The following is an 18,034-nucleotide window of genomic DNA, read 5'->3' on the forward strand; positions in this document are numbered from 1 at the left end:
ATGATCATAATAAAATAGATTCATACAGACGGGGGGGGGGCTCCTCCTCCAGGTCCGGCAGGCAGGAGGAGGAGCGGTGTTCGGTGAGGAGGGGTCTGTCTCCGGGTATAAAGCCGGCTCCTCCCGCCTCCTCCCTCCTTCTTCTTCCTCCTCCGGCGGCTCCTTCTCCCTCCTTCTCGGTTCTTCCTCGTCATGGGCTTCGGTGACCTGAAATCCGGCTCCGGCCTCAAAGTGCTGAACGACTTCCTGTCGGACCGCAGCTACATAGAGGGGTCAGTAGAAACACTAGACAACAGTAGAAACACCGTAGAAACTCCGCTGGAGTTCTGCGCTGCTGCTGCCGGCGCCGCCATCTTGGATCCTCGCTGATCTGATGTGGCTAACACAGTTAGCCTACAGGCTGTTAGCAGTGGCGTGGCTAACAGTTAGCCTACAGGCCGTTAGCAGAGTAACTGTTAAAATAAAACATGGCGCTGTCTGAGAGCTTGAACCGACGTTAGTTAATGTTCAGAGTTCATTAACGTGAAGGTGGAGGAGAGGACGGAGACACGTGTTAGCATGGAGCTACAGAATGGAGCCACATGGTGCTAACAGGCTAACTGATGCTACGTGTAATCAAGTCTGCAGACACACACTACTGATACTGTAACTACAAGTACTCTTACTGAAGATACTTTTACTGTAAATACTCGTTCTACAGATCATCATCATATTTACTACAAATACTTGAAGTACAAATTATTTTACTGCAGGCACTTTTACCTACAAATACTTAATACTGCACATACTGGAACTATAAATACTTCATTTCCTTGATTGTAATCCTGGTTAATAACCCAACAGTTGAACCTCCAGTGAGGCGTTCAGGTGAAATGGTAATTCTCAGTTCTGATCTGTGCCTAGTCCAGGTGTGTCAGTGATGACATCACACTCTGTCCTCAGGTACGTGCCCTCTCAGGCCGACGTCGTCGTCTTCGATGCGATCTCCTCGCCACCGTCGGCCGACCTGTGCCACGCCCTCCGTTGGTACAACCACATCAAGTCCTACCAGTCCCTGAAGAACAGGTGAGAGGGGTGATGTCATCAGGTGTGTGAGCGTGCAGGTGTGTGGAGGCAGTGATGTCATTGTCTGCTCTCAGTCTTCCAGGTGTGAAGAAACCTCTGGGTCAGTACGGGCCTGCAGGTGTGGCCGACACCACCTCCAGCTCCGCCCCCGCTGCCTCCAAAGACGATGATGACGATGACATCGACCTGTTCGGTTCTGACGACGAGGTGAGGTCATCATAGGTGATGTCACTAATGAACTGCCTTAATTAAGCCCTGGTTAAGGTTTGTGTTGTGTCTGACAGGAAGACGCAGAGGCAGCCCGGCTGAAGGAGGAGCGTCTGGCTGAGTACGCTGCCAAGAAGGCCAAGAGTAGGTCACCGATCACAACTGATCAATCGCTGTATTGATCTGTTAATGTCTCAGCTCTGATTGGTCGACTCTCTGTGATGATTATCCAATCACCATCTTTCGGCTGACTGTCTGATGGACACCTTGTTTATCTGACGGGAGTCTCTTGGCCTCCATCGGCTGGTGGCAGTCATACAGTGGTTTCCATGGTAACATGCTCCTCTCCCTCCCCCTCAGAGCCCGCCCTCATCGCCAAATCTTCAATCCTATTGGACGTGAAGCCATGGGACGACGAGACGGACATGGCCAAGCTGGAGGAGTGTGTTCGCAGTATCCAGATGGACGGGCTGGTCTGGGGACAGTGTAAGAATACTGCAGTAAAACTACACACTGTACAGCAGTAATAGTACACAGTAGTGAATGATTATTGATCAGTATTAGGTGTCAGTGCAGAGCTGATGATGATCTATCTCACCATCTTTCGGCTGAAGACGTGATGGACCCTTATCGATCTGAAAACTCTGCAGAGAAATCTGATCACTCTGATGTATTGATTACAGTGCATTGATCAATAACTGATCAGCTGTATTGATCTGTCCTGCAGCCAAACTGGTCCCAGTCGGTTACGGCATCAAGAAGCTGCAGATCAACTGCGTGGTTGAGGACGATAAGGTGACGCTCGACTGTAACTTCCTGTTTCCATGTTGTTGTTGTACTTCCTGTTTCTTACCTGCGTGTCGTCTCCAGGTGGGCACAGACATCCTGGAGGAGCAGATCACAGCCTTCGAGGATTACGTTCAGTCGATGGACGTCGCAGCTTTCAACAAGATCTGAAAACACAAACGTTAAAATCATGTCACAATAAAAAGCACTTCAACACAAACTGAAGCTCTGTGGTTCTTTCAGGTGTTCTCACCTCCAGGTGTCTCCACAGTCACCTGACAAAGCCTTTAAAGTTTGTTCTTTAACAGATATTTTAACTTGCTGCACATTCAATTGAAAAGCACAGAAATATTAATGTTTACAGTATTTATTTTCACCCCATTGAAACATGTCTGGTGTTATTTCATCATCATCGTTCTGTGATTATTAGTTATTAGTAGCCTGGACAGACGGAATGCGAACTGATAAGGACTGAACGTTAGTTTAAAACACATTAAACGGGTAATAAACTGGTGTACATTTTTACTGTGTAATGCTTGTAGTTCCCGCTGTGAGCTGGTGGTGGCAGCACCTCTGCCGCCGCCTCACTGTCTCCCACTGCCGGAATTCGAGCCGCAGAAGAAGAGTCAGACCGGAAACTAAACAGAGCGGCGGAGCAGCGCGCGGCGGAAGAAGCTTTTAATGTGTGAAAGTAAACAACAAATAAACAGCTGCAGGTAAACGGACCCATCGATTATCTTTTACTAAATGTCCGCGTCACTAACCTGAACCAGCCAATCACCTCCTCTGTACGACCGCTGCTCAGCTAACAGGCTAAAGGCATGCTAACAGCTAGCCGGCTGCTAACGCTAACAGCAGCTGTAACAGTGGAGCCACGTCACCAGCAGCGTCACCATGGTTACCGTTAGTCCGATTTAACGTGGCCTTAACCCAGGTTTAACGAAGCGGGTTCAAACTGAGAGTTTAGCATTGCCAGTTAGCTTCAGAGAATGAGCCAATCAGAGCGAAGAGTGCAGCGGCAGCCAATCAGAGCGCAGGGAGAGCTGAGCTGTGATTAGTCAGAGCGGAGAAAGCAAACAAACAACAAGTAAACAATAGTAAAGCTCAGATCATCAATCTGTTTTTAACAATCGATAAATCTGTTGATCTGACACCCCCCGCCCCAGGCTCATGGACTCTCAACCTGATTCTCTCACCTGGTTACCGTTGGTTACAGCATGGAGCACTCTGATTGGACGGATACTTCACTGACTGCTCTGCCTCCAGGTGAGTTACCTAAGTCTGATAAAAAACATTCATCAATGAGTTTTAATCACTAATCAATAAGACTGGTAATAATTCAAACAGAATGACTTTAATTCACGGATGAGATTAAATAAAGTTTAATCAGTTTGAATCATCAGCTGCTGATTTATGATCATTTACATTCACGCGATGACGTCATCAGCAGGTGTGTCTCACCTGAGACATGATGTCACTGTTCTAACATATTGATCCCTTCACTGTATCTGTTATTATCAGAAACATGAATTTATCTGTTTACAGTGACAAACCGGTGATTGTATGAATCGGTGTGTGAACCAGGTGATGTTACCTGTGTTTCAGGTGTTCAGTCAGCAGCAGGATGTCAGACTTCTCTGATGAAGGTAAAAACTCTGAACACACAACAGATTCATTAACGATATATTTCAGCCTCTGATTATCACTGTGTGTGTGTGTGTGTGTTTAGCAGATGACCAGAAGAAGACAGGGTCTGCCACCAGGTGAGTCTACCTGTCCATCAATTCTTCCTCTTATTCCTCCACCATCCAAACTCTGTTCAGTTTTCTCAGGAATTTAAAAACAGGAAATCACTGATCTTCATGTTTGATTTGTTTGTTTAGACATTTGATGTGTTTCCTGTTTTTTACCTGTGTGATATTCAGGTGTCAGGTGTCTCTGTTAGAGGTTAATCAAATAAAATATTGATCTTCATAGTTCTATTGGAAAATTAAGAATCAGATTTCTGCTGTTTGGAGACCAACAGTCCAAAGGTTTAGCAGCTAAGCTAACAACAGGGTTAAATAAACACTGACCTGAGACAGGTGAGTTCTCTGTTGACAAGTGAGTTAACTGACAGATGACAGGTGTTCTCGCTGACTGACAGGATGTGGGCGGAGTCTCAGCCAGGTCCATCCAGGTGTCAGCCGAGCAGACAGGGTTACTGTGGATACTGCAGAGTCCTCTACAGCAACCTGGACCAGGTACACTACACCTAACTCATACTGAATCTGATGTGTAGTCACATGACCTGAACCGTCCAGTCTAAATCAGTGATATCATCAAACTCCTGTCTCAGCACCTGACCAGTCTCAGACACCTGGATTCAGTCCAAGCATCCTCCAGAGGCTCTAGCACCGTCTCCTCTGCCAGCAGCAGCCGGACCAAACTGACCCTGTTGGAGCGCTTCCTGCAGGACGTCCTGCAGCACCACCCGCACCACTACAACGACCCCAGGTAACTGAAGCAAACACGCCTGTCTGTTACCTGATTTCAGGTGTGACTGTGCTGTGTATGTTTCTTTTATGTCTCCATCAGGCCGTCCCACGCTGACCTCCCGTCAGTCTCCACCCCTCCGTTGCCGAGGGCGGAGCTTGATGAACTGCGTTTCTCTGACAACGACAGCCAGTCTTTAGGTACCAGAGAACACTTGCCAAGCTCCGATGACCTGTCGTGTCAGCCAGCCAATCAGCAGGAAGATGGCGGCGTCCACAGCCAATTAGGAGAGGGAGTCACCAGAGGGTCTGTTCAGGACAGGCTGTCTGCACCAATCAGAGAGCAGGAGGACACTGGGCCCGCCCCTACCCTCACACCCCCACAAGCCCCACCTCCACATGTAGAGGCCCCGCCCATACAGTCTCAGGCCCCACCCCCTGTCCACAGGAAGGCCCACAGGAAAACGAACAGGAGGAAAACCAGTGAGTCCTCCACCTCCTCACCTCCCCACAGGGCCCCAGGTTCACAACCACACAAAGACCACAACCCGGTCCAGAGACCAGAGACCAGACCAGGACCCTCAGACCTGAGACCCTGGCTGTGCTGGCAGAGGGAGAGGAGGGAGGCTCACAAAGAGGAGGCGTTCACAGACCACAGCAACGCTCTGGACCACACCATCGAGGAGGTTTGTGGTGAACTTCAGGTCTGAGGTTGCTGCAGATCTTCACAGAACAAACTGATGTTTAGATCAGTCGTAAGAACAGTAGAACAGTAGAAGTCAGATCAAGAAAATGATTGGATCAGTAGATTGAGACTCTGGGGAGGTTCACTCAGGTGTTGTGTCTGTGTCGGACCTCAGGTGATCCAGATGTGCTGTTACGGCGTCACCTCCGCTTCCTGTCGACAGGACGACACAGAGAGCTTCCACTTCAGCCTTCCTGTTTCCATGGAAACACAGAGCGATGACTGGGACTCACCTGTGCAGGTAGGACTCAGACGGCCGGACGAGATCAGAAGTTTTTATTTGATCTGAACCTGTGACTTATCTCTGCAGGTGGTTTTACAGCGAGCTCAGACCCTCAGCGACACTCAGCCCCCACATACACCTGTCCAGGTGAGAGGCCAGGCAGAGGGCCAGGACCTGGGCCATCTGATGGACGTCCAGGTGGACCTGGAGGACCAGGTGTATTCACACCAGCTTGAGTCCACCCTCCACGGTGAGCATAAAACGGGGGGCAGGCAGGACCAGGGTTTCTGGACTCTGCCCATAGAGGAGGTCCTGCCAGTGCCTGCATATATCCCAGAATCCTTCAGGGGGAAGACCTGGGCCCAGATCGAACAGGAGGACGAGGAGAAGGTGGAACACCTGGTCCAGCAGTTCAGACGAGGACGATTCATCTGCTACTTTGACAGCGAGTCTCTGGCCAGGTAAACATCCTGTAACTATCCCGTAAGCAACATGTAAACAACCTGTAACTATCCTGTAAACAACATGTAAACAACCTGTAAACTGTCTGTAAACATCCTATAAACAACCTGTAAACATCCTGTAACTATCCCGTAAACACTGTACACAAACACACGCTGAGTCACTGAGTCACATTATATTAAAGTATTGATCAGTCTGCGTTGATCAGACTGATCTGTGTGAATGAACAGATGAAATATTTCACTTCCATACAAACATTATGGTTTTTAATATAAAATCATTTAACTGACAGTCTTCATCTATTTATTTGAAATCTTATTGAGCTTTATTTTGTTTTTCTGATGATGTCATTGCGGTCAGGTACGGTAGGAGGAGACAGAACAAGAAGGGGTGTGGTGAGAACGAGGAGGCGGAGCCAGACACAAGCATCCTGCCCTTATTGGACCATGACGACGGTGACTCAGCACGTGGGAGGACGAGGAGGAGGAAGGGGCGGAGCTTCAGGATGGCGTCTAGGTGTCAGGTGAGTCAGACAGAGTTCTCAGAGTTTCAGATATTAGACGGTTGTCTCACCTGTTCTTGTTTCCTCAGGTGGTTAAAGTCAGTCATGGCACTCAGACTGTCCGATTGGTCGTCCCAGCTGTCCGTCAGCCGGCTCCAGAGACCCCGCCCACCAGCATCCCGGCAGCCAATCAGGACACAGGAGAGAGGACACCTGAGGCGCAGACATGGCGCTGCCTGCCTCCGTCGTACTCCAACATCATCACACCTGTGCAGTCACGTACCTCTCTGGTCTACCTGCTCTGCTCACCCTCAGGCCCCACCCCCACCTGCTCGTCCTCACCAGGCTCCGCCCCCAAACGCTGCAGGAAGAAGAGGCGTCCTCTGGACCTGCAGGGGTTAAAAGTCAAATACAAACGACTTCCTGTCAGGTTCTACGACCCCGGCACCAACCGCATCCTGAAGAACCCCCCCAAAGGCTTCCTGTGGCGCCGAGGCCCCACCCCCTCCGGGCCGCCACCGCCCTGCGTCCGTCAGCTGTTCCGAAGCCTGAGCCCGGACCTGAACACCGACCGGGTGCCGGGAGAGGGGGCCTCCGGCTCCTCCAGGGTCAAAGGTCAGTCGTCGGCCGACTCCCCCTTCAGCCACGGCAGCAGTTTCCTTCTGAGCGCGCTCAATAGAGACTCAGCTCAGACGTCTACTACTCCTCCCCCTCCACCTCACGGCAGGTCAGAACGGGGGAGAGGGGGGAGGAAGGAGAGGACATGCCCCCCTCCCTCCACAAGGCGAACCAGGGCTCAAGCTCCTCCCCCACTGCCCAGGAGGGAGGGCCTCCGTCGGGCAGTGCCTGGCAGGAAACACCCTGGTTCCACAGGCCCCGCTGTCCACACCCCTCCTCCCTCCCCCTCACCCCGCCGGGGGAGGGGCCGGAGGGGGCGGAGATAGCAGCACACCTGAACCAGAGCTTTGTTTATAAACGTTAAAATCAACGATGCCTTCACTGGTCATGAAATGATCGGGATATTTCATGATCCTAAACACTGATTATTGAACCTTATCAATCTGATCAGTGATCAGTAAATGTAGCAGGTTTCAGTTTAAAAACGAAGCTTCCTGATGACATCATCTGTTTACATTTGTGTGTGAACGATGGAACAAAATTAAAAATTAAAAACTCATCTTTGTTATTCTTGATAAACTGAATAACAATGTAAATTTAATCCACTCACAATTTTTACTTTAAAATTAAAACTTTGTAAAAATTCTCATTTAAATTCCAGTTTGAAGATCAGGATGACCTTTGATTTGGCTGCAAAAAAAGGTAGATTCAAAAATTTAAATCTTGACATTTTCCATGAAACTAAATCATTAGTGAAATTTAACATTTTAAGTCTTAAAATTTTATTTCAAAATGTTAATTGGATTTTTAAAAATGTGATTTTAACTTATACATCATGAATATAAAAATATTAATTTGATTTTTTAAATTTTGTTTTGACCTTTTCAGAAGAAGAATCCAGATTTCAAATCAAATTTAAATTTTGCTAAACATGAAAACTGGATTTAAGTTTTTAATTTTTAAAACTTCACACACAAATGAAAAATTCGACTGGAGCCAACGAAGTGATTTAATAATCATTTTGGCAGCTGTATGTTCACCTGAAGGCGGAGTGTGTCAAGTGTGACGGCCTCTCACCCGTTCTATAGGTGATGTTTTTGTCTCATGTTGTTTCCAGAACTTTTTCTACCTTTACACTTTATTTAAAAATCATTAAGTTCATGTTGAATAAACAGTTTTTATAACCTGGACTCACCTCGTCAGTGTGTGTTTGTTCTCACAGCGTCCACCAGGTGGTGCACCGAGTCTCCCACCTGCTCTGCAGCCTCCAGAAGCTCCACCCTCTTCCTCTCACCTGCAGGAAAATAAAAATCAGTTTGATGTTTTCAGTCAGGCAGGTGTCGCTTCACCTGAGCTCATTAAAGGTGTTCACAGAGAGTCTGTCTCACCTATCTGTTTCACCTGTCTGTCTTTCTCCACCTGTCTGTTGTGTCTCACCTGTCTGTCTCTCTCTCCACCAGTCTGTCTCCATCACAGTCTTCAGTCTGTCTACAGTTTCCTGCAGCAGCTCCTCTGGACTACACAACCAACAATCCTCCTCTTCCTGCTCCTCCTCCTCCTCCTCTTCAGTCAGACAGGTGTCTTCTCTCTGTAGCCCCGCCTCCTCTGGCCCATTCTCTTCTCCTATTGGACGACAGAGATACCCGTCATCTGCTGACTCCTCCTCGTCTTCCTCACAGTGGATGTCATTAGAAGGAGGTGTTCCCAGGTGGATTGTGGGAGATGGAGTTTGTTGTTCATCCTTGCTCCACTCGTCCTTCATCAGCTCCTCCTCCTCCTCAGTGCTCCTCTGTGTGTCAGGCGTTGCCGTGACATCGTCTCTCTCCGAGTTCTCCGTGTCGATGCCATGTGGCGTGTTGATGATGTGTTGTTGAGCCTCCATCTTGTTTAAAGCCTGAAGAAAAGATGGATGACTGTGTCAGAAAATATCTGACGTCAACTACAACTCCCAACATGCATTTCACCGACAGCCAATCACAGGCTGAGTGAAAGCTGATTGAACATTGAACAGTTCAGATCAGTCTATCAGGATCTGGAGTTTTGAGCCAGTTGCAGAAACTGGATCAGCAGCTGAGGCTCATGGGTAATGTAGTATTTAGACCTGTTCATCAGACACAAACAGACTCACTCAGCTACAGCTGCAGTTCATGAAGCAGACACCAGGTGGCAGCACGAGGCTTAGAGAGTTAAAACTGACAGGAGACATTTTCTCTTTGGTTCAAACCAAAACAGCTGAAACTAAACTTAAACCTGTGATTTAGTTCAGGTGAAACCTCCTCACCTGTCACCTGTTCACAGGTAATATACAGCACTCTGTCATCACCTGTACAGGTGGGTTACCTGCGTGAGCATGCCCTGCAGATGGAGGTTGTGTTGTCTCATCGTCTCCATGGTAACCTCCATCTCCGAGCACCTATCCTCCAGGACACCCTGTTCTGATTGGACGGTGAGCCGCCACGCCTGCATCTCCTGCTCCAACAGCCTGACGACAAACAAACAAACAAACAAACAGACACACAAACAAACAAAAACAAAGGTGACCCTTGAACCAAGACTCGTCTCTGATTGGTTGTTTGTGGTTTTCAGTCTCACCATTTGTCTCTCTTTAGGTTCCTGACCTCAGTGATCAAAGCCGCCGCCTTCGACTGGTCGTCAACATCAACAACAACAACAATAATAACAACATATTACATTATCATCCAACAACCCTCAGTATCTAAACAGATAACAGTGAGGTCATCAGAGGTCAGAGGTCACCTCCTGAATTGGCGTCTCCTCGTCAGTCTGCAGAGCTTTGGATGAAGAGGAGCAGGGAGGAGGAAGAGGCTGCACTGAGGCATCATGGGAAACATCTCTGTCAGCAGAGGGGCTGTGACAGACAGCTGAGTCAGCCAATTGTGTTGAGGCATCAGGAGGAGGCGGAGCACTGAGAAACATTAATGAGTTCTTTAAAGTTGTTTAAGTGTGTTCACCTGTAAAAATGCATTTAACAGGTTTGTTTGAAAAGGTGTTTTCATGTTCCTGTGAAATCTGTCTTACCTGTTCTGAGTCTCCCCTGGCTCCGCCCATATCAGGACTCTCCTCCTATCAGCTTCTCTCTGAGTATGTCGCCGTGGCAACAGGGTATGACGAGCGCTGTGCACTAACGAGATCAGAGACTCTCTCCAGGTGGGCTGACAGAGACACAAACATTAAAACCTGAAAACCTGTTACCTGTTTTTCTTTACCTGTGTACCTACTCATTTTCCTGATCTGTCTGTACTTGTCCCTGGTTTACCTGTCTGTTGTTACCTGTCTGTTGTTACCTGTGTGTGGTTTACCTGTCTGTTGTTACCTGTGTATTGTTAACCTGTGTGTGGTTTACCTGTGTGCAGAACTCGAGCACTGGATGGTGGGTCTTGTGTTTCCTGGTCTGTCGCTCGGTCAGGAAGCAGCTCTGACACATGTGGACTTTCACACACTTCATGCAGCGATACCTGAACACACTCACAGGAAATAATCCAATACCACACGTGGGCCATGGCTGACCTTTACTTTGTCTTACAGGATCACCTGATGATCAGGTGTGATTAGATATATGTCATGTTGTTTAGTGTGGATATGTTCACAGGTGTTCACTGTGGTTTGAAAACTACTGCTTAATTGTTGTTGAGACTGCTGATACAGGTGCTGGTTGTACAGATGTGTCAGCAGCTCAGCACAGGTAAAGTCTGAGTAGAATCTAACCCCAGTAGAAGTACTGAAGCTTCTGATTGGACAGTGTTAGGGTTAGGGTCCCTCTGATTGGCTGATGTCTGCTCACCTGAGTCCGGTGATGGGGAAGCTCTTACAGGTGTGGCAGCGGACCATGTGACTGATGCTCTGACTGACAGACAGCCGGTACAGAGTAGGTAACCATAGCAACAGGCGTGGCTCGCTCTGCAGCCACGACAGCACCTGCTCCTTGCTTGTTGTCGGGGTCAACACCTGTGAAGACACAGAGTCAGCGTGTTGCCATGACAACCACCAATCACCTGCTGAGCGTCATCGTTCTCACCCCGTTAAAACACGACCTGACTGCCGGCTCCACGCTGCCGAACACTGCCTCCTCCTGCACAGCGGCCGGAACCTGAACACACACACACACCTGTTAGAGAGAGAGCAGAACAGAGGCATGCTGGGAAATGCAGTCTGAGCTGTGTTTACCTGGCTGAGGTCCTGCAGTAAACACCTGAGTCCAGACCTGCTGACGGATCCTGAACCGGCCTCTGAGACAGTCACCAGAGCTGCAGACAACAGACTGAGGGTTTTATTCTGAAAGGCTCTCAGACTTTTCACTTCCTGTCCTCAGTTAATTTTATTCCTCACCTGAGCTGAGTGTTTTTCAGTTTGAGGAACCTTCATCCTGACACCTGTTACTTGATTTACAGACGACACCACAGTCTTTTTTACTGTCAGAGAAATCTAAATATCCAGACTGAGCTGAAACATCTCCACATGGATCAAACTTCAGAACCGTGTAGTTTTGTTCACAGGTTCAAACTCTCTGAGCTCTTCCTGCTGGTTTCAATAAAAACTGTATATAAAGTTTAGTCTGAAGAGTTTAAACTCATCACATCCTGTACATCCGTCTCTCAACACCTTCCCTCCTCTCTGTGGCTCTCATTGGTTCCTACTGAAACAGCAGCTCAGACCTGGACTGTGGTGTAAACCCTCAGACCTGGACTCTTGTTTAAACCCTCAGACCTGGTTTCTCACCTGTGTATTTTTGCTGTAGGTTGTCGTGGGACAGAGCGATCAGCACCGTGTGAAGAGCAGCAGCAGGAACTGAACCGGTCTGAGTCCTGAACCACAAACATAGAACCAGACTGAGTGACTGTGGACCGATTCCAGACAGACTGAAAACCTGGACCTGGACTCTGACCTGTCATAGAGCCTGAACATCAGGTCGCAGGTCTCCTCCGGAGCCTCCGCGGTCATATGACCTGGCACTTCCTGTGACACGCCCTTAAACATCCTGTTCAGAGTCTGGGTCACTTCCTGTCTGTTCAGCCTCAGAGCCCCGCCCACTGAGCGGACGGCCGCCGTCACGTGACGGACAGACACAACGTCCACTGGAAACACAGAGAAAGAAAAACTTTATTAACACACTGATGGAGAACAACATGATGAAGGTGATGAAGGTTCTCACTGTGACAGAGTCTCTGCAGAGACTGAAGCTTCATGGCCGCTCTGTAAACAGACGGACGGATTTCATTCAGCCCCTCTGGACAAGGAAACAGGAAGTAAACAACATCACATATACAATCCAGTAAAATATAATACACAGTAGAACACAGTAGAGTTGAGTTTACCGATGCTGTCCAGATCCATGATAAGTTCAATGTCCGTCTGAAAACATCAGAACAAGTTCAGTTATTATTTAAAAAGAAACAGAAACAGACTCAGTAGAAACAGGAGAAACAGTAGAGACAGTAAAAACAGTCTGACCTGTGCTGGGTGTCAGAGTAGAATCAGTAGAGACAGTAGAAGCAGTCGTACTGCTGTTGTCGTCTCTGTTCTCAGAGTACAAAGCAAATGGCTGCTGAGGAGAAACTGATGAATGATGAATGAAGCAGCTTCTCACCTGTCAGCCGCTCACCTGCTGTCTGTGGACCAATCAGCTGCTGATGCTCTGACATCATCACACCTGCAGCACAGGTGAGGTTGTTTCCTTTGAGGCAGCAGAACATGTTTCAGCAGCTGCAGGTGTCGTTAGCATAGCAGCAAAACAAGGCTACAATCTACCCAGAATGCAACACTCTGTGGTGACAGTGCTGCTCGGTGCGTTCAGAGAAAACCTGTCGATCTGAACACGTCAGAGAAAAACAACAGGTTCTATTTACAGTCAGAGGGAAATCTGAAGCCTGAAGATCAGGCTGAGTTCATCATCACCTCTGTAGATTTTCTCTCTGATAAAATTATCAAATATGATGAAGATGAAGATGGCTGTCAGCCTGAGTTAAAGGCTCACTAACAGAGGCCTGATGAAGATGATGGTGATGAAGAACAAGGCGGCTGCTGTGGCCCAGCTCTGAACACTCTGTGTGTTGTTCACTGACCTCCTCTGCTCTTTGTTCAGCTGTAAACTGAAGCTCTTTGTTTGTGTCGAGGTCGTTCGAGGTCCAAACACTGAAGCTTTTCACTGAGATAAACGACAGAACACTGAGGCTGTCATCCCCCTCCATCATCACACCATCACACCATTGCACCATCACATCATCTCTGTCAGGACACTGGCAGCTAACGCTAACACTAGCATGCTTACAGGCTCATGTTTACCAGCTTTAAACTTCTTAGTTTAGTGTGTTAGCATGCTAACGTTAGCCAGTTAGCAGCTGGGGCTGATGAGAATCCTGTTAGTATGATCCATGTTACCATGTGACCTGATGGTGGTGCTGCAGCAGAGGTCAGAGGTCAGTGGGGTCAAGTCTAGACCAAGGTCCTTCAGCTCAACAACAAACGCTGACATTTACAGACGGTCAGTGAAGTGGATGTCACTGACAGGGGTCGACCACAGAGGTCAAAGTTCATCACCAGGAGCCATCCAGATGTTTAAAACATCAGAGTGAAGACATGAGCTGATGAACTCATGATTATTCACCCCTGTCATTGCTCTGACCTTCAGCCTCTCATTAATATTTAAAACGGGAACAATGACTCTGGCTGTTCTGTGGAGGTGGAGTCTGAGCTCCCCCACACACCTGGGCGGAGCCTCAGACTCCACCTCCATCACCTCGACTCCTCCTCATCTTTAACAGCAGAGCAGCAGGACGGACTCTGCTGAGGAAACTGTCTCCTCATGTCTCTGTCTCTGGACTGACTGCACAGACCAGCCGAGGTGAAAATGAAGTGCTCCCTGGGGATCTGTCTGCTGATCTGCTCCGCTATGATCGGACTGGGTATGTTTGATTTCTACACTAAAGAAACTCTGATGTCATCGTTAATGTTACTGATTATTGATTGATCCAGTTTACTGAGTGATCACCTGATTCTGAATCTTGTTTCTGTACCTGTGTGTGGGTGGACTGATGTAGATTACAGATGTGGTCAGGGTCTAACATCTGGACCTCTGTATGTTCACATCTGAACATTTGCTGTGACTCTATTTCCTCTGTTCTGTTTAACAAACTGAAGCTACTGCTTGTTGCTTGTGTCTTTATGCTAAGCTAAGATAAGCTAAATTAAGCTAAGCACCTTCATAGCGAGGTCGACCTGAATTCTCAGAGGTAAACACTTCAGAGCTGGACTGTCTGCAGCCAATCAGAGTGACAGTTCACCTGGATAGGTCAGCAGCCAATCACAGAGCTGATAAACAGCAGAGCTTTGTGATAGGAGAGAAACTTGAACAATAAACCTTTTATCATCTGATGTTTATCACATCGTCCAGCTCTGACACAGAACGTACAGCTGTGAATGTATGACCTGACTTCACCACTAGGAGGCAGCGATGTGTTAAACCCTGTCTGATCTAAAGAAGAAGAAGAACACAGAGTGAGGTGGCCATGTTGGCTCTGATACAGCTCTGTGACCTCATCTGTGTCTGGTGGCTACGACGCTATGTCGACTGCGTTATCATCGACAGTGGATTTTATATGAAAATATTTCAAACAGAATAAACAGCCAACATTTAAACTTTAAACCCTTTCAGTCACAGTTTCCTCTACAGCTGTTAAAAAGCTGTTTTCTTGTATATTCATGGGTTTGATGGTAAAGTTAAAATCAGCCACCACATTGGACTCTGCAGTGTTCCAGATGCTGCCACCTACTGGCCAGTCGATGTAAGTAACACAAACTACTCTAAACCAAGATGGCCGACAGAGGCCAGAAATGCTGAGCAGCTCTGAAATATCTCACCAGTTGTTCTGTAGAAGGAGAGGCCTGCAGGTAAAAAACACCTGGTTACACCTGAGTAATAACATTTCAAGTCACATGATCAAACAAAGGAAGTCAAACCAAACTTCAGCGTCATGTTTAAATGTAAACAGATAGAACTCTGTTATTGTTCAACCAGGTTTGTGTGTATGTGTGTATGTGTGTCTGTGTGTGTGTGTGTGTGTGTGTGTGTGTGTGTGTGTGTGTGTTTCAGGCTCCGCCATTCGCTGTTACAGCTGTAAGGATTACACAGCCAGCTGCTCCAAACAGCGAGACTGCAGCTACGACGACGCCTGTCTCACCCTCACTGAGAGAGGTACCTGAACGCACCTGGACAGAATCCTGAGCTGTGATTGGACAGAGACTGAAGGTCTGTGTGTGTATGTCTTGCAGGTGGGATGACGTACCGTCAGTGCCTGAAGTACTCAGACTGTGAGTACGGTCGTCTGGCCCAGATGTTCCCACAGGTACTGAAAACTCCTATGCTCACAAACATCACACAAACATCTCACGGATTAATAAACTCTGAGGATCAGGATCAAGATCAGGACCAGGACCAGGATCAGGAACCTACAGACACAGACAGACAGACAGACAGTGAGAAGAACATTCAGGTGGACTCAGGTGGTCCAGGTGGACTCAGGTAGACTCAGGTGGACACAGGTAGACTCAGGTGGACTGACTCAGGTAGACTCAAGTGGACTTAGGTAGACTCAGGTGGACTGACTCAGGTAGACTCAGGTGGACTGAGTCAGGTGGTCCAGATGGACTCAGGTAGACTCAGGTGGACTCAGGTGGACTCAGGTGGACCAGATGGACTCAGGTTCACTCAATCCTTCGTTCTTCCGACCAAATTCAAAATAAACCACGCCCACTTCACTACAAAAACGCCTTGACAAACGTGTTCCCATGGAAACCGCTCTCAGGTTACCATAGCAACAGCAGCTTTGTGATGTGGGATCTGAATGTGATGAATTTATGCAGCGTTCAAGGTCCTTCTCTGAAGTCTGAATTTCTGAGTTCCTAGTCAGAAGTTTCAGCCAGAAAAAATCCACCAACCCCAACGTCAGAATCCAAGATGGCTGCTGCTCCCATCAACAGCACTGAACACTGAGTCAGTTCAGAACGATCAATTAAAACTTCCTCAGTGAACGGATCAGTGAACGGCTCTTTACAGTGTTTCCATGCTGACACAGCCGTCGAGTGGGCGTGGTTTAATCTGACCTGTTCGTCAGAGTAAAGGTTCAGGTGTCAGACTGAGCTCTGTTGATGAATGTACCTGTGTCAGGTGAGTCTCAGGTGAGTCCTCCATCATCAGGAGGAGCTGGTCCAGGTCTCAGGTGAGTCTCAGACAGGTGAGGTGTCTCCTGCTGGATCCTGACAGGTGACAGGGTTCAGTAAACTGATCACTGATTGATCTTTATCAATCACTTCCAGGTTTCCAGTTTTACCTTCAAGTGCTGCAACTCTGACCTGTGTAACTCCGCCCCCTCCTCTGCAGCGAGCTCTCTGATTGGTCTGCTGGCCTCGGTGGGTGTCATGTGGTGGTGCATTCACTGAGGCGCTCCCAGAGTCTGGAAACATAACAACAACTAACTGACACACACTTATTCACTCATTCATCCAGTCACCTGAATACCTGACGTCCATCTGAAGAGTCTGATTGATTGATTGATTGATTGATCATTAAAATATTGAAACAGGATCATCTCATCGATTAGGAAAAACTTCTCACTCTGTTACGTGATGAACGTCTGAAAAGACGAACATGAACATCAGACCTCTCTGGTTTAGTCACGTTATTGATCACATGATCAATAACTGATCAAAGGTTCAAAATCAGGACCTGATCAAACATTAGAGATTAAATCAGATCACCTGGTAGTTTGTTAGACTTTTATTTTGAAAAGAAGCTTTATTAACTTCCTGGCTCCAACTCCCATGATGCACCTCTGCCTCTGATGTGGGAAAAACTGAAGGAGTGCATGATGACAGAGTGAAACTGCTGATTGTCTCCTGCATCAGAGATCAATAACAAACCTGATGCTTTTAATCTGAACCTGATCCTCAGGGTTCCTCACTAACCTGATAGAACCTGTTAGAACCTGTTAGAACCTGATGATAGAACCTATTAGAACCTGATATTAGAACCTGATGATAGAACCTGATATTAGAACCTGATGATAGAACCTGATATTAGAACCTGATGACAGAACCTGATATTAGAACCTGATGATAGAACCCTGTAGCTCCTATTAGTTCCTCTTGTTCCTGGACTGAAACACAACATGAATCTTTTCTCTTTAACTCTGACCTAATTCCAGCTTCATGACTCCGTCTGTAAATCACCATTAAATCAATAAAGTTTTCCAAACTCTGACTGATTTGTTTATTGATTGATTATTAACTGAAGTGAGACCATGAAGACTGATGTTTCCTGATGGGCCCTGAAAGCAGCAGTAGGTGTGAAGTGTTGTACAGCAGCACCGCCTGCAGACCGACAGGTGAACTACACTAAACCTCCTGAGTCTCTATCAGAATCTACTCTGATGTTTTTACTGGGTTCTATTGTTTCACTTTTTTTTTACTGAAGAGAAAAATCAACTGGTTCAGTTTGGTTGGTTTTACAGTGTATGTGCTAATGTTTTACAGTGTGGTTAAGAGTTTTTTTAACAGTGTAATTCTTTTTACAGTGTATTGTTTTACAGTTTTTTTACAGTGTAATTCAGTGTGTAACAGGAGTTTCAGGAAACGCCCAGTACACTGTAAAAAATGGTAAACACTGTTAAACACTGCTCAGCTGTTCCGGGTGTGTGACGTCATTCTGTCAAGTTTTCCACGAAGAAAAAAAATACAGGAAACTGGCGGGTACATTTTCAAAATAAAAGCAGCAAAGGAGTGTTTTTTTTAAATGTGTTTCCAAAATAAACGTTTTCTGTTAAAATAAAACATAAAGTAAATATTTGATATTAAATATATATTCTAAATGAATCAATAACACACACATAAACAACAGTAAATACACATCATGCACGCAGTTAAACCTCCCGCTGAATAAC

At 47.1% G+C, this 18,034-nt stretch overlaps 4 protein-coding genes and 1 long non-coding RNA gene across 8 annotated transcripts; 3 read left to right on the forward strand and 2 right to left on the reverse strand.

Moving 5' to 3' along the window:
• The first annotated feature begins 103 nt into the window (after window positions 1–103).
• On the forward strand, window positions 104–2,278 carry eef1b2 (eukaryotic translation elongation factor 1 beta 2). The gene is made up of 7 exons (XM_018672931.2): window positions 104–272; window positions 943–1,065; window positions 1,140–1,272; window positions 1,350–1,416; window positions 1,633–1,758; window positions 2,000–2,067; window positions 2,143–2,278. The coding sequence occupies exons 1-7, from the start codon at window positions 193–195 to the stop codon at window positions 2,227–2,229; spliced, it is 684 nt and encodes a 227-aa protein (XP_018528447.1). The 5' UTR covers window positions 104–192; the 3' UTR covers window positions 2,230–2,278.
• Window positions 2,279–2,725: 447 nt separating this feature from the next.
• On the forward strand, window positions 2,726–8,272 carry zdbf2 (zinc finger, DBF-type containing 2). Of its 4 annotated transcripts, none has more exons than XM_018672925.2 (11): window positions 2,726–2,774; window positions 3,225–3,324; window positions 3,604–3,704; window positions 3,788–3,821; window positions 4,205–4,301; window positions 4,397–4,554; window positions 4,636–5,218; window positions 5,393–5,518; window positions 5,588–5,961; window positions 6,323–6,485; window positions 6,554–8,272. In XM_018672925.2, exons 3-11 carry the CDS (start codon window positions 3,683–3,685, stop codon window positions 7,406–7,408), a joined length of 2,412 nt encoding a protein of 803 aa, XP_018528441.1. In that variant the 5' UTR covers window positions 2,726–2,774; window positions 3,225–3,324; window positions 3,604–3,682; the 3' UTR covers window positions 7,409–8,272. The 4 variants fall into 4 exon arrangements, with proteins under 4 accessions (XP_018528441.1, XP_018528443.1, XP_018528440.1 ...); XM_018672927.2 differs by having other exon boundaries at window positions 3,791–3,821; XM_018672924.2 differs by having other exon boundaries at window positions 3,664–3,704.
• Window positions 6,715–13,711, reverse strand: dytn (dystrotelin). Its single transcript, XM_018672929.2, has 16 exons — window positions 12,552–13,711; window positions 12,416–12,452; window positions 12,253–12,327; window positions 11,986–12,175; window positions 11,820–11,905; window positions 11,268–11,347; window positions 11,119–11,190; window positions 10,885–11,048; window positions 10,447–10,558; window positions 10,122–10,255; window positions 9,840–10,008; window positions 9,675–9,727; window positions 9,423–9,564; window positions 8,520–8,976; window positions 8,278–8,376; window positions 6,715–6,853 (listed from the first exon to the last, which is right to left on the reverse strand). The coding sequence occupies exons 2-15, from the start codon at window positions 12,432–12,434 to the stop codon at window positions 8,282–8,284; spliced, it is 1,848 nt and encodes a 615-aa protein (XP_018528445.1). The 5' UTR covers window positions 12,435–12,452; window positions 12,552–13,711; the 3' UTR covers window positions 6,715–6,853; window positions 8,278–8,281.
• A 147-nt stretch (window positions 13,712–13,858) lies between these two features.
• LOC108881127 (CD59 glycoprotein) lies at window positions 13,859–17,355 on the forward strand. The gene is made up of 4 exons (XM_018672937.1): window positions 13,859–14,002; window positions 15,190–15,291; window positions 15,369–15,442; window positions 16,413–17,355. The coding sequence occupies exons 1-4, from the start codon at window positions 13,948–13,950 to the stop codon at window positions 16,533–16,535; spliced, it is 354 nt and encodes a 117-aa protein (XP_018528453.1). The 5' UTR covers window positions 13,859–13,947; the 3' UTR covers window positions 16,536–17,355.
• Window positions 16,871–17,868, reverse strand: LOC127142261 (uncharacterized). The gene is made up of 2 exons (XR_007812748.1): window positions 17,071–17,868; window positions 16,871–17,035 (listed from the first exon to the last, which is right to left on the reverse strand). It is a non-coding gene; the product is annotated as an uncharacterized LOC127142261 (long non-coding RNA).
• Window positions 17,869–18,034: the final 166 nt, after the last annotated feature.

Source organism: Lates calcarifer, unplaced genomic scaffold, assembly GCF_001640805.2.
Source record: "Lates calcarifer isolate ASB-BC8 unplaced genomic scaffold, TLL_Latcal_v3 scaffold_43_93, whole genome shotgun sequence".
Taxonomy (NCBI): domain Eukaryota; kingdom Metazoa; phylum Chordata; class Actinopteri; family Centropomidae; genus Lates; species Lates calcarifer.